This window comes from Camelina sativa, chromosome 3 (genome assembly GCF_000633955.1).
Source record: "Camelina sativa cultivar DH55 chromosome 3, Cs, whole genome shotgun sequence".
Taxonomy (NCBI): Eukaryota; Viridiplantae; Streptophyta; class Magnoliopsida; order Brassicales; family Brassicaceae; genus Camelina; species Camelina sativa.
The window spans coordinates 25,683,868-25,700,360 of record NC_025687.1 but is presented as its reverse complement, the minus strand read 5'-3'; the positions used below and the strand labels follow the sequence as shown (position 1 = coordinate 25,700,360).

General features: G+C 33.9%; 1 protein-coding gene across 1 annotated transcript; it reads left to right on the top strand.

Moving 5' to 3' along the window:
- LOC104778113 (probable LRR receptor-like serine/threonine-protein kinase At1g51860) lies at window positions 2,357–6,547 on the top strand. The gene is made up of 14 exons (XM_010502483.1): window positions 2,357–2,447; window positions 2,536–2,715; window positions 2,980–3,337; window positions 3,599–4,080; window positions 4,246–4,390; window positions 4,499–4,570; window positions 4,653–4,724; window positions 4,803–4,886; window positions 4,985–5,118; window positions 5,230–5,438; window positions 5,519–5,645; window positions 5,721–5,786; window positions 5,874–6,063; window positions 6,139–6,547. The coding sequence occupies exons 1-14, from the start codon at window positions 2,357–2,359 to the stop codon at window positions 6,545–6,547; spliced, it is 2,619 nt and encodes an 872-aa protein (XP_010500785.1).

The following is a 16,493-nucleotide window of genomic DNA, read 5'->3' as shown; positions in this document are numbered from 1 at the left end:
TCTAAACTCATTAGGTAATGAGTTGAACTGAGTTGAGTTAATCATTTTGACACCTCTAAGTTAAACATTATATATAAATATGTAGTTATAGTATTTTTACAGAAATCTTAAAATTTTAAAAATCCAGTCTAGTAAAAATGAAAACAAGTAATACTATTATACCAATAGCTGAGATATTTAGGGATCTAATGACCAATTAAAATTTATTAAATCCAGTGATATAATATCGTAACTAACACCAATTATATAAGGGATCTAATTACCAATTATAGTCTTTTCCCTCACGAAACAATTTTGTAATTTTATTTCTCTATCAATTACGGACACATATATTACTTAAAAAAAATAATAATATCCAAATTAATTGAATTCTCATTAATAAAATACCTTATGGTATCTCCTATATAAAATACTTTATATCCTATTTTATTATTTGCCCTTCTCTTACTATATTATTTACATTAAATTGTCATTTGTATAACTAAGGAATATTTCATTCAATAATTGAAATAAATCTATACTATTAATGGGGGAATACACTTAAGGATAAAAAAAAATCATATCAAATATCCATGTTGCCAAACTGACCCAATTTACATGTATTAAGAAAAAAAAGATTAAACAACAGATTTATTATATTTTAGGAAATCGCAAATTAGTTGTATAATAATCAGGTTATGAGAATTTTATGTGGGTATATTCATGTATGACAAAATACGGGACAAGAATTTTGGGAACAAGAATTTAAGCACAACATATACGGATATATTATTTACTCATTTGAATTACGAGGAATAGAGTTTTTTTGGGGTCAAAAGAAATTAAACATTGCAATCAGAAATATTAGACGGGTTTGATCGCTTGACAATTATATTTTTTAAAAAAAAATTATGCAAAAATAACTCCGCACGTACGTGCGAGTCTGAACCTAGTTAACATGTTATGCACAAACTTCTAGGTTCATTTTATACTTTTTTTTGTCGACCAAATATTAATTAAAATAAAACTCAAAGATTGGTTGTCCAAACCAGAGAGAAAGAATTTACAAAAGTTTTTTTAAAAAAAAGAGATCTTGAAGATCTAGCGAGACAATCAACCTTCAAATTAGACGCACATGGGATCCTAGAGCGAGTAAAAAGAGGGAAGAACTCCTTGAGCAAGGTAAAATCATCCAACAAGTTCAAAAAAACCAACCAATCTTCAGGAGTCTGCACCATCGTTATAAGGTCATCACAATCCTTATAATAATTTCTCATTAAAAATAAGGAAATAAAATTTGTATACCTTGTTATAAAATTAAAAACTTAAACAGTTTTTTTATAAACCCAAACCGATATATAATTTCATTCTAATTATAAAATTTAAACCCTAACCATCTTATTATAAACCCAAATCGACATACAATTTCATTTTAATTGTAAAATCTAAACACTAACCAGCTCATTTGTAAACCCAAACCGAAATATAATTTCATTTTAATTGTAAAATCCAAACTCTAATCATCTTATTTGAAACCAAAACCGACATATAATTTCGTTCTAATTGTAAAATCTAAACTCTAATCTCATTTGTAAATCTAAACCGATATATAATTTTGTTCTAATTGTAAAATCTAAACCCTAATCACCTTATTTTTAAACCTAAGCCGACCAATAATTTTGTTTTAATTGTAAAATCTAAAACCCTAGCCACCTCATTTGTAAACCCAAAATGACATATAACTTTGTTTTAATTGTAAAATTTAAACACTAATTCTCATTTATAAACCCAAACCGATATACAACCTCGTTTAATTGTAAAATCTAAACCAAAGCAAATCTTAAATAAAAGGATACAGAATTTGTTTCCTTAATTTATTTTGTTTTTTAATTTAATTTTAATTTATTTTTTAAATAAAATATTAGATGGGATATTCTGAAAAAGGAGGTAGTGAATAGAAAGGTGGATGAACTTAAGTATTTTTCATCATTTTCAATATTCAATTTACCTTCTAAAGTTATTCATTATAAACATCTGTCAACATTTGTAAGAAATATGCCATAAAGTAAAACATCAACTTACGGAAATTGAGATTTGTTTTCTTTATAAAATTTATAAAATAAGTACTAATTTTTAACAAAAGTTAAAAATGATTGGTTCACAGCCTATGTATTTTTTCTTAGTTTTTAATGGTTTAGGTTCCGATTGTTTTCTTTGACAGAGCACTTGATAACTTTCCCCCGTTACTTGTATACTTCCTTATATTATTATTTGATTTCTGCGAAAATCTTACAATCACCTTATTAATAAAAATATTGAAGATTTGCACCAAGTAAAATACTCCATTAGAGCCAAAAAGTAATCCAGGGAAAAAAAAATGAAGTCTATTATTAACTATGGGTATTCGCTCCTTTTGATAATTATAGCTTTTGCCTGTTTTCAATCAGTCGAAACTCGATCTCAATCAGGTTTGTACTCTATTCCATGAAAGCTTGATATGTTTTACGAAACCCTATTAAATATGTCATTTTAATTATCATATCTAATCATGAACAGGATTTATTAGCTTGGATTGTGGATTAGTCCCTAAGAACACAAGCTACACCGAGGAGATAACGAAAATAACATACATATCAGACGCCGATTATATCGACAGTGGATTGATCAGAATTATCAATGATTCATACAAGACAGTGTTACAGCAACACACTTGGACCTTAAGAAGCTTCCCTGAAGGTGTAAGAAACTGTTACAACTTCAATCTCAAAGCTAATCTCAAATATCTGATTAGAGGAACTTTTGTCTATGGGAATTATGATGGTTTGAATCAAATACCCATGTTTGATCTTTACATTGGTCCTAATAAATGGACTTCTGTTACATTGGACGGAGTAGCTAATGCTACGATCTTTGAGATGATCCATGTCTTACCACAAGACCGTCTTCAAGTTTGTCTTGTCAAAACAGACGAAACGACACCGTTTATATCGGCANCTGAAGGTGTAAGAAACTGTTACAACTTCAATCTCAAAGCTAATCTCAAATATCTGATTAGAGGAACTTTTGTCTATGGGAATTATGATGGTTTGAATCAAATACCCATGTTTGATCTTTACATTGGTCCTAATAAATGGACTTCTGTTACATTGGACGGAGTAGCTAATGCTACGATCTTTGAGATGATCCATGTCTTACCACAAGACCGTCTTCAAGTTTGTCTTGTCAAAACAGGAGAAACGACACCGTTTATATCGGCATTGGAACTTCGTCTGTTGGACAATAATACTTATGTTACTCAAAGTGGATCGTTGATGTCTTTCGCCAGAATTTTCTTTCCAAAGGCTGCATCGTTCCTAAGGTAAGAGAACATGAAGCTTAAAATGTTTCAAATGTTCAGTTCCAAATTTATGTGTGTGAATGTTCACTTACAATTTTATGGCTTTTCTATATAATCCAGTTATTTTCATATAGTATCTAATAAGTAAAATGAAAATGCAACGTTTGCTTTTCCTGTTTACTGTTTTCTTTGTCATGGAAACCTGTAACTAGTAATTGTTGCTTGTTCTTAATTATATGTTGATTTAACAACCTGGAGCCTTTTTTTTGTCTCTCACTTTAGGTATGACGAAGACTTGTATGACCGAGTTTGGGTTCCATTCAGCGAAACTGAAACGGTGTCGTTAAGCACCGATCTACTGGTTGATACAAGTACCAATTCCTACAATGTGCCTCAAAATGTGGCGAATTCCGCAATTACCCCTTCGAGAGCTACTCTTCCTCTCAACATATGGTGGAATCTCCAAAACACCAATGCACAAATATATATATACATGCATTTCGCAGAAATCCAGAATCTTAAATCTTACGAGACAAGAGAGTTCAACATTACTTATAATGGTGATCAGGTTTGGGAAAGTTACTTTAGACCTAACAATCTCAGCATTACAACAATCTTTAGCAAAACAGCATTGAGTTCTTCCGATGGGTTGTTCAATTTCACTTTTACAATGACCAAAAACTCTACTCGTCCTCCACTTATCAATGGCCTTGAGGTTTATACCGTTGTAGAAAATTTACTGCCCGGGACATACCAAGATGAAGGTAAATCATTTAAAACCCACATTTCTTTTAACCAATTTTTATCTGTCAATTTATTTAAAAATTTTAGGAAGTATTGTGCAAAAGTAAAAATTTGTTTCCACTCCATCTAATACCACATGCATGCTTTATTAATTGTTTATTCATTTTTTTCTCTTTGACTATCAGTTTCTGCTATGATGAACATCAAGAAAACATATGGATTGAGTAAAAAGATAAGTTGGCAAGGAGATCCATGTTCTCCTAAAATATATCGATGGGAAGGTGTGAATTGCAGTTATTTGGCCTCTGATCAACCTCTGATCACATCATTGTATGTTTTCTTTTCAATTCATTTATTTACATTTCATACGTTTTAACATTTTTGTCTTCTTCTAATTTAAGGGTTTCGCAAAAATTCTAATTACTTGCAACATTATAGGAACTTGACATCGAGTGGATTGACTAGTATCATACCACATGATATATCTAATCTCATACAATTAAGGGAACTGTAAGCATCTTGTAACTATACAACGCATATAAAAACTTTAACAATATGATATAATCGTCATATTTTTTTCCACAATGCACAGAGATCTATCAAATAATGATTTATCAGGAGGAATTCCAAATTTTCTAGCTGATATGGAGATGTTGAAACTAATGTGAGTTTATATTTATTAGAACTCATTGCTCATGCTGCTCTTGTTTTCTTGATTTAATTAGTCTTTTTCCTTTTGCAGAAACTTAAGAGGAAACCCGAAGCTGAATCTCACAGTTCCAGATTCTATTCAGAGAAGGATAACGAACAAATCTTTAACTCTACTGTAAGATGTTTTTTCAACTTTTTATTATTATTCGTCTCTAAGTCATGGAATGTAATCATACATAATCTCTTTTTTTTTTCCCCTCCCATTCACTGCAGTATAGATGAAATCCCGAGCGAAAAACTTGGTATAAAGTTTCTTTTGGTTGCTATCTTTGGATCAGTGGCTTGCGTTATCGCATTTCTAGCTATCTTTACCATATGTTTCATCTTAAGAAGGGAAAAACAGAGAGGTATAAATATCAGTAGGTCTTAACATTAATGGAAAACAAAACAGTTTTTTGTTGTTGTTGTTGTTGTAGTATTGATATTTATTATATTTCTCGTCTTTACCATTATAACAGCTCCAAGTAATGAGAACAGATCAATCGGAACAAAGGAGCGGAAATTTACGTATTCCGAGATACTAAAGATGACAAATAACTTTGAGAGAGTTCTTGGTAAAGGAGGATATGGAAGAGTGTATTATGGAAACTTGGATGGCACTCAAGTAGCTGTAAAAATGCTCTTTCATTCATCAGTTGATCAAGATTATAAACATTTCAAAGCTGAGGTAACATGTGAATCAGAGATAACTCCATTAATTAGTCTTTTGTTTTTTGAAATGGAAATTAATTTTCTAATCTTTTTTAGGTTGAACTACTTTTAAGAGTCCACCATACAAATTTGGTGGGACTTGTGGGTTACTGTGATGATGGAGATAACTTGGCTTTGATTTACGAATACATGGCAAACGGAGACTTGAGGGAGAATTTGTCAGGTAAACACTTTAACTATAAGACGATACAATTTGGTGGATGGAGTTTGTAGTAAAAACGATCTAAATTCGGTATAGGAAACCGATGTGGACATGTTCTAACTTGGGAAAACAGAATGCAAATAGCAATGGAGGCAGCACAAGGTGATTAAATAACAAAAACTCTTGCTTATATTCTGATTTTATTGTTTTAAATGAAGTTGAAACAAAATTATAACAATTTGTTAACAGGATTGGAGTACCTACATAATGGAAGTAGACCACCTATGGTCCATAGAGATGTGAAACCTACTAACATTCTGTTGAATGAGGTTTTTCAAGCGAAACTAGCCGATTTTGGACTCTCTAGATCTTCTCCGGTTGATGGGGAATCTTCTGAATCAACAATTGTTGCAGGAACACCTGGTTACTTAGACCCTGAGTGAGTAAAATCAATCAATTATCTTACTCATAATAAAATATGAAATGTAATATCTATAGTTAATATTTTTATCAGGTACTATGGAACAAACTTGCTAAGTGAGAAGACTGATGTGTATAGCTTTGGGGTAGTTTTATTAGAAATCATCACAAACCAGCCTGTGATTGATTCAAACCGGGTGAAAGCGCATATTACAGAATGGGTTGGATTCATGCTCATGGAAGGGGACATAAGGAATATTATCGACCTGAAACTGATGGGAGAATTCGATACAAACGGTGTGTGGAAGGCGGTGGAGTTGGCTTTGGCTTGTGTAAACCCTACCTCAATCCGTAGACCAACAATGACACATGTTGTGATGGAGCTAAAAGAGTGTTTGGACTCTGAAATTGCCAGGAAACAAGGGAATCAAGAGATGTATTCAAACGATTATATTGAATTAAGCTTTTCTCCTACTTCTAGATTCTCACCTGGACCAAGGTGAATTGAGAATCATCCATTGAACCCAATGATGTCTTATTGAATTTGAAGTATTGTGAACTTAATGATCGTTTAAATAATCCATTGAAGTGTTAAGTTATCTGGAACTGAAAACACATTCATTATGAATCCAGCAAGTGGTTTCGTGGGTAACAAGAAACCAATATACTATACTTGTTTGATCTGCTTTGTTTTTGTTTAATTTATTTGTGTGTTTTTTTATTTTTAAGTTTATGTGGTCAGAGAGATTTCTCTCGGGAATTATGATAGGAAAACTTTTTTCTTAATTTAGTTTGGGAGATTTACTTATATGTTATACATTTTAGGTAATATTACCAGAATCTACAAAAAAAAATTTTATTACGAGAATATTTTGGGTATTTTCAAAATACCCAGCATGCCCTTGTTTTATATTACCGGAAAAATGTAATTACAAACATGTCATTGCCATGTCAGACGGCATGTTAGAAATCACTGACGTGTATTAAATAAGTCAGCCGTAACGCGTTATAGAGGTAATGACGGCTGAGTTATATGTATGTTGCGGCTGATTTATGGAAAAAACATTTGAGTAAGAACGGGCGGCTGACTTAGAGCATAACTCAGCCAAACGTTACGACTGACTTATTAAAAATCTGGCTGAGTTATGCTCTAACTCAGCCGTCCTTACGACTGAAGTTTCACCCGATGGTTGAGTTGTCAAAATTTTGGCTGAGTTATCACTACGACATGGTTGAATTAACTTTTTCCGCGTGGCTGAGTTATGAAAAACAGCTGACTTATGAGATGTAGTTACGGCTGAGTTATGGTTAAAAACTATAACTCAGCCGTGATAGGCTGACTTATCATACAACTCGGCAATTTCATGGCTGACTTAGTAGCAAAAAATTAATTACTCTAATATTATTCAGTTACGACTGACTTATTAAACGATACGGCTGAGTTACATATTTTCAGTTGATGAAGCGGCTGAATTTGGCTGCCATTTTTTTTTGCTTTTTAATTACTGTAATGTTATTCATGTTGTGACTGAGTTATAATTTGTTTGATGGCTGAGTTTTATTTAGGCTGAGTTATAATTTGTTTGATGGCTGACTTGTCACGTCAGACACATCATCCATGTCAGCATTCCATGTCATCATCTTTCTTCTCTGGAAATACGAAACGTCGTTCTTTCGACTCTTGTTCTTACATGGTTTTTACCTTCTTCTTCACCTTGTTCTTATACTTCTTCTTCACCTTTTTCTCCACCTTGTTCTTCTACTTTTTCTTCACCTTGTTCTTCATTTTCTTTCATGGATTCAGTTCCAATACTAGTTGTTTCCGGCAATTGGGTAAAGAAACAAAGAGATGTATTTAACATTGACGATAGAGGGTGTACAGTTGTGCAGATATATGGAGGCACAACATACGACAAGCTTGTGAAACTTGTTCTTGAAGATTACGGATTGGATGTGTTTAGCCATGAGCTAAACGCATGCTTTCGATGTAAACAAGTTGGGCACAATGCGAAAACTTGTCTGATGCAGTATTATTGTAATACATTTGTTTTATTTTGTTCAATAATTCAGACGTCAAGCATTATAACTCAGCCGTCATATTAATCGCCGAGACCTTTCGTTTTTCCGTAAATACTGTAACTCAACCGTCAAGTAATATAAGTCAATTGTTTGGTTTCAGATTATTTTTTGTGATAACTCAGCTACAAAACATTATAACTCAGCCGTCATATGAATTGACTAGACCTTTCGTCTTCCCGTAAATACTATAACTCAGCCGTTAAGTTTTTTTTTTTCAGGTTGTGACTTGGAGAATCGAAAATGAGGTGTATTTTAATTTGCTGATGTGTATTTTTATTTTATTTTTTATAATCAAAATCGAAAAACTAAACTCAAGGGGTAAATTGTAATTACACACAAGACAATAAACATTTGAGCAATTTTTAGAAGATTGTTAAATATGAGAAATAAACAAATTTTGGATAACAGTAATTCTTTCATTTAGTTTTTATTTTCTTAGAGATAATATTAGATTATCCTCCCATGTTGAATTATCCAATATAAGATTTATAAGAATGGATAAGTCATCACCGCCCATAATAAGGCTATCTAGTACATCAAATTATATATTTTCTGAAGGATGTATAATTTGGCTAAAACAAATCTACAATTTGGCCAAAACAAATCTATTTTGGCTAAACAAACAAATTATATTTATATTCTTCTCACATTATATATTTCCTGAAATCAAAAGAAAGATATATAATTGATCTAGTTAATTTACACAAAAGAAAGATGTATAATTTGGCTAAAACAAATCTAATTTTTTTTTCTTTTGTAATATAGTTGTAATTTTAATTACATTATCAATTCTAGTCCTAATCGGTGATGAAAGCCTAACTAAAAAAGGAGTACCGCCATGGCCACGTTCTTATTGCTTCTATAAATCCCCATCATCCTTCAGGTTGCTAGCTGCCACGTACAACACAAACTCAGATTCATCATTTTCGATTCATTGTTCTCTCGTCGAGGGCGAACAGCTTCCACATGCGAACAGTTGTTGCAACAGCTTCAATCTCGTCTCAAGCTACTCATCAGCAAAAAGCACGCATTATCAAGAGATCTACGTTCGGACATCGTTATCTTCATCCGATTCAATGACTTCATACATGCTCTCCGTCGAACCGAACAACTCGTCCTCGTCAAAAACTCGGTTATCGTATATGAATTGTTGCTTCGGTTCACTAAATTCATCATCCACCACATCCCCTACATTGCAAAGCACATGTTACATATACTATAATATTTTAATTTATTTCTCTCTTTACTTTAAATACAAAAACATGCACTAATATTATTCGATAATGAACATGCAGAAAATTGTCTAATGACAAGATTAACGAAGCAGTTTCGAGTTTTGTCTTTGCCTCCGCGAGTTGTGGACAAGAACTACGTGAACTGGTTAGTATTAAAGAGCTGTTTTCTCAACGTTATGGTCAAAGCTTTGTAACAAGTGCTTTTCAGCTCCGCCCTGGGAATCTTGTTAACCTCCAGGTTTCAACCCTTCTCAAACTTTTTTTTATTTATTTTATTTTTCTTTTGTCAGCATTAATTATAATAATTTGCAATTTTTTAACACACAGATGAAAGAAATTTTGTCTCTACCGTCCGATACCGAAGGTGCGAAGACACTATTGGATGAAATAGTTAAGCAGTATGATCACGGTTTAAAAGCATTGAGGAAATAAATATACACCTGACATTAGTATAAAGGTAATGTAATTTATCTTGTTGTTGGGCTAATAATTAAAGATGACTAGATATTGTTTTTTCTTGGAATCACAATTTTGTGTTTTTAGGTGGATAAAAAGGAAAAGAAGAAAGTAATGGATTTGGACTTGAATTGTTGTTCGGATAAGCAATCACCTGACGGAGTTTATAAATTCAGCCTCACGGATTTTGAAGAAGAGATAAGCAAGAAAGAGAGATCAATGGAGGATGATTATATAGAAGAGGCTCAAGTGGGAAAAGATGAAAGAGTATTCAGATTCAAAGAAAGCAGTGAAGAAAAAAGAAGATCATCATCATCATCATCTTTATCATCAATAAAAGAGCTTTGTGACATGGAGAGTATAACGTATTACAAGACGCAAAAAAGGACTCATCAAAGAAGAAGAAGGTCATCAAAGAAGGAAGGACAAGAGGATAGACAAAAGGCAGTAACGAATCAACAAGTTCATCATACTGATTACGACCAGATGAAAAATCAGATTAAGGCCGTGAAGGCAAAAGAAGAGGAAGAACTACAAAGACTAGTTCAACCAAAGCTTCCTGATAAAGACCAGATGGTAAATCAGATTAAGGCCGTGAAGGCAACATATGAAGAACAACGAAGATTAGCTACTCGACACGTTCATCCTAAGCTTCCTGATTATGACCAACTTGTAACATATTTTACAGACCTTAAAAAGCAACATTGCATGCATTGTTAACAATTACGTCATACTCGAATTGTCATGAGTTTGACTTGTTTTTGTAAAGATGTTCACATACTTGATATTTATATGATATACTTCTTTCTTTCTCGATTCAATTGTTTTTTTTTTTTTTGAGATTCTTAACCACGAACTATACTTTCCAACACTCAATATTTTTAATTCCGCAATATAATTATAGATTGTGATCCAAGAAAATAACTCCATCTATATATTTCTAAATATGTTTTATGCCACAATTACTGATTGGGTTGATTAAAATACCAAAAATTGCCCAAGAAACCCTGGTTTTTTTTTTTAGAGAACCCTAGTTTATTCAGGAATTAAGACCTAACATTTTTGGAAAATTAAAAATTCTCAAAATACCAAAAGTTTCCTTTGCTAATGTATCCAGTATCCACGTTCCAAAGTCGAATCACAAAGGCATTGTAGCATCAATGACCAATCAGTCATGTCCGTTCTTCTCGTGGCTATATCTGCTCCACCGCATGACACCGAGTGTGCTCCGCCGTGGGAGAGGAGACGAAGCAAATTTAGAAGATGCCCATTTGCTGTATATGGGCTTTTTAGTTTTAGTTATGGTTTGAGTCGAAGGTATACATATATCCTATCACGTAAGATGCATGCTTTGAATCTTGATAACAATATAACTACAATTATTTGATGTTTTGGGAATATTAATATAGGCAGCGACAACGAGGTCATCAATCCAGAATTACCTTAGTTGACTTGGCCATACTAACAAAATAATTTCGTGTCTGAATAAGTTTTTTTTTTTTTTTAACATCTAACACTTTATTAGATAGTAAATGGGTAGTACAAGCTGTTAACCAACCAATTAGGTGGTACTATATATAATTCATACAAGGAATTAATAACACAAGCTTGTCGTGAGAGTTTATCTGCGGCAGTGTTTCTTTCTCGATTGATGTGGTCTAAAGACGAATCTGAAAGTTTTGCTATCCAGTGGCGAATATCTGATAATAAGGTGCCCAGGTCCAAGTGATCTCCACTGTTGTTGATGAGAGAGATCAGTACTTTATTGTCTCCTTCAAACCATACATGTCGCAATCCATGTGCCCATACAATTTGTAGAACATGTAAGAAACCTAGCGCCTCAGCTTGCAATGATGAGTGAGTCGGTTGTAGTTTCGCACAACCTGCCAATATTACCTTTCCATTGCTATCTCGGAGTATCTAGCCAGTATTTGTAAAAGATCGGTTTTGCCGGTAACCACTATTAAAGTTACATTTGGGTCTTCCCATATCCTCGTTGTTTGACCATTTCCGATTCTTACACTACTACAAGAAAACATGTATTTTGGGACTACATTTTATGACTATTTATTCAGTCGCAAAATACAGCGACGCTTTTGAGACTAATTTGCAACGACTCAACGCCTACCAAAAAATTAGAGAGAGAAACGTCAATTACTAACGACAAAAAATAAATGTCACAAAATGGTCTTACATAAGCGACTACATAAGGACTAATTTGCGTCGAAAATAAATTTGTCTCATAATTATCACATATTGCGACTGATTTGCAACTATATTATGACGATTTTTGTTTGTCACTCTTTTGTTACCAATTAGAGACCTGTTTTGCAACGATATTGTGACTGATATCTGAATACTTTGCGACTAACACCTGATTTAGCTACACTTTTAAGACTATTTAGCCACTCTCTATATTTTTTTTTTTTTTTGAAATTTCACATTTGTGATTTATTTACATGTTTAGGTTGAAGTTTATGATTTGTTTTGCTCACCTTATCAATAATAACTTTCTCAAAGTATTAAATTTCCATGAATATAAACTAAACATCCATAAGTTCAAAATTTATCTCAAGTGTTACATGTTCTTTTATATGAGTATTAATGTGTTGCAATGAAGAAAAATTCAAAACTAAGTGAAGTAAACATTGTTTTACTAAATCTTACTATTACATGTACTTTATACTACTAATATGAGTTCTCTTTAGTGATTTATATCAATGGTTTTGTTCATAATGTGTAGAATTCAAGATTTTTATTTTGTGACGTATATATGGTAGTCGTAAAATGGTCACATATTGTGATTGATTTGCCACTATATTATGACTATTTCTGTTTGTTACTCTGATTGCTACCAATTAGAGACCTGTTTCGTTAATAATTAGGTTAATTTACTCTGCGACTAATTTTCGACTCTTTTCGTTAATAACTAGGTAAACCAAAACGTCTTCTCTTTGTTTATTATTAGCCACTCTCGAATCTAGGGTTAACACTCTATCCTCTTTCAAAGGGCGATTTGCCGATTTCTCTCTCAAACTTTTCTCTTCTCATTCATCTGATTTCTCTGTTCATTCATCGATCTAATGGTTCTCAATGGTAGGAGATCTCGCGGTCGTGGAGGCAAGACTGCGTCGGTTGTAAGGACATAGAACGGTCAAAACGCCACCAGAGGTGTCAGTGCTCCCGAAACTTTTTCTCACTCGTCCAACCCATCGGCGGCACATTTTGGGACCAATTCGCATCAAAGTCATCCTTTGCAGTTTCCACCGAGGACACAGTCTGGGAACCATTCCGAGACCCAGTCGCATCAAAGCCCTCCTTCGCAGTTTCCGCCAAGGACATAGTCTAGGAACCATTCTGGGACCCATTTGCATCGAAGCCTTCCTTCACAGTCACCGACGAGGACATAGGCACGGTCTCCTACTCTTCCACCACCGGTTCCTGATCCAGAAGTTGTACCGCCACCAAACCCTAATGAGGAAGATGACGACGAAGGAGGAATCCCGCATCCTAATCCACCTCAACAAAATCACAATCCAAATGTTGACTACAATGATGTTTTGGATCGTTTGCTTGCTCTTCCAGGTCGCGAGCATCTACCAATGCTGTCTAAGCAACCTATTCCAAGAATCGAGACTTTATGGTATAAATTCTCTTAGTTATATCGGTTTGATATAAGTTGTTGTGATATAGGTTTGTTGTGATATAGGTTAGTCTTCTGGGACCATTCGGTTTTAGTCTGTGATATAAGTTGTTGTTGTTCTTGTTTTTTATAACAGGTTTAAACGACACAAAGGCTGTCTCGAGCGATTGCTGAAATCTTTAGGAGGAAGTTTGATGGGCCATACTACAGTTGGAAGGTGAATCCAATACCCATTCAAGAGAGATACTTCAGGACGTTTGCGGTAATGTTGACTCTTTCACAACATGTTATTGTTTACTCTTTGTATGAGTTAGAATTGTTGCTAACTTTAACTGTTTGTGTGATGTAGCGGAATTTTAGGTGGGATTCCGGGATTATCGACCTTGTTAAATAAGGTTTCTTGAAGATTGCCAAGAAGCGGATGAAAGGCATTGTCAGTCAACCAAAGAGGAAGGGTGTGCAACCATCATGGATTCATGATACATTATGGGCTGAGATGTGGGAATATTGGGACACCCCTGATGCTATTGAGAAGAGTGAGAATGCTTCACAGTGCATAAACTCTACTCGTGGAGGTCTTGGAGTGCACAAACAGTTAGCCGGTCAGAAATCATTTCTGCAAGTTCATCAGGAAATGGCAAGTCTTCGGTTTCCATCCAATTACGTAACTTCTGATTTTCTAATACTGCTTATGTGTATTTAATCTGTTTGACTATCATTGTAGGAGGAAGAGTTGGGACGTCCTGTATCACTTAGCGAAGTGTTTATGAAAACACATACTCAGGCTGATGGAAATTTTGTGGATCAAAAAGCGAAGCAGGTTGCTGAGACCTATGAGAAGACCATAAAAGAGAAATTGTCTGAAATGAATGAGGATGGTCTACATACTTCAGATAATTTCCTTGAACATTCAAGTCATCAAACTCTCAGCATTGGTCAAAAGAATGAGATCTTTCTTCAGGTAATTTTACTTAATGTTTTTTTATTTTCTTTTAATAAAGTTTGATTATTCTCTCTTAACTGAATGTTTACTGAATGTTATGTTTTGTTTCAATGTACTCAGACATATATCAAAGGCAACCCTTTTGGTCTTGGATCTCTTGTTGAGACACTTAACAAAAGAAAAAGGAAAGAGAGCTATGCGAGCCCATCAAATGTTCAGGATCTTCAAGATCAACTTTGACGCAAGATAGCTGAACACGAGGCTGAAAATGCATGCCGTGATGCGGAACATCGACAGTCTCAGGCTAGCTTCCAGAAGCTCCTCGCCTTCATGAATGAGAAAAATCCGGAGTTGGCCGAGTTTATGGCTTCTGCTCCTACTGACCATGAACCAGCCACAAAAGCCACGAGAGGAGGCACCACACAAGCCACGACAGCAGCCAATTCTCCTTTGTCTAACACTTCTTCAACCCAATGAACTTGATTTGTATTTCCTCTCATTTAGGATGATCTTTTGTGTTTAAACTCTTTTAGGATGATGTTATGGTATGATTAGGATGATATTATGGTATGATTAGGATGATGTTATGGTAAGATTAGGATGATATTATAGTATGATAATGATAATCTTTTGCTATGATTAGTATTTTTAATCATCATTTTCTTTTTAATTAATAGCGTTTTAAATTGGAAATTAACCAATATCAAACATGTGACACGCTCTGGGACAAATGAAGCCTGGGACTCAGAGATAACTAGTCCTAAGCATTTTTTTAGTCGCATCACCAAAATCTTTGAAATAATTTTGTAGTTCACTGTACAAAGATTTATGGGGCGATAGTCGGCTATACTCTTAGCATCAGTGGTATTAAGAATTAGACAGAGTTGAGTATGGTTTACCGTATGATCTAGTTCTCCAGATTCAAAAAAGTATTTAACCATCCTACAGAAATCGCCGCCAACCAGATCCCAAAATTCTTGGTAAATCCTGCTGTAAATCCATCAAATCCTGGAGCTCGTTCTGAACCTATGAGGAAAACTGCTTTTTTATCTCAATATCTATAACTGGCCTTAACTAACTAATCATCTCTGATGAAACCCTTTTTGGAAGAGTAGAAATAGTACTTTCAAATTCTGTTCCTTTTGAAGTAGAGAACAAATTTTATAAGTATGTCTCTGCTATTTTGCCAATTGCATCATCACGAAAATGTTGAATACCATTTTTGTCAATGACAGATTTGATACGGTTACGAAATTTCCTTACCTTTGAGGAAGCGTGGAAATACTTGGGATTACTGTCACCAACTTGTAGCCAACAGTTTCTACTCTTTGTTTTCCAATGCATTTCTTCATCTTGAAATAATCATGTGGAAAAGTTAGATCATTAGGAAAAATAAAATAATCATGTGGTCGATACTAGACTTACATTCAAATGTAATTTATTAGGATTATTATGATTAAATGGGTCTTATAACGGGTGTGGCTTCGCTGTCGGTCTTACAATAGTAATTAACCTTAAAAATTTGGTCTTACTTTTAAGATAAGCTTAACTTGCTGTATTCATTTACGTTGTCATCAATATGCGACGTAAAGCTTGACCATACTTACGTGCCAAAACCATATATAGCTGCATAAGGTCTGAAGCAAGCAAAGGATGACTGTCTATGAGGTTTACTTCTAGAAGATATATAACCAGTAAAAAAAGAAAAAAAAAGAAAAAAAAAAAAGATATATAACCAGTTAATGTAGTCAAAACCGTCTAACGTCGTCTAACTCTGGTTAATAGTAGAACCGTATAATTTCATATATAGTCGCCACGGTTTACGATCGGGCGCCTAGCTAGCACCTACCTAAACTATGTTCTTTAGAATACTGATTTTAAAACTAATTCATGCACTCTTTGTCCCGTTAATTAAATATCCAATGTGAACCCAGAGAACAACTATTTTTTAGAGTTTGGTTGAAATGTAGACATTTGCCAACTACTAGTTGTCTTTATTTGTGTTGACATTCGTAATTCTAAAATGTTACATCCGAATAATGGTCCCGTTTATAATATTAATTGAGATGCTCGTACTTATCCTATTTAAGCCC

Excerpts from the sequence above, each read along its gene's own strand:
- LOC104778113 (XM_010502483.1), top strand. The coding sequence starts at position 2,357 with ATGAAGTCTATTATTAACTATGGGTATTCGCTCCTTTTGATAATTATA. Across the intron at positions 4,081-4,245 it reads CGGGACATACCAAGATGAAG|TTTCTGCTATGATGAACATC; the intron begins GTAAATCATTTA and ends TTTGACTATCAG. Across the intron at positions 5,646-5,720 it reads CTTGAGGGAGAATTTGTCAG|GAAACCGATGTGGACATGTT; the intron begins GTAAACACTTTA and ends AATTCGGTATAG.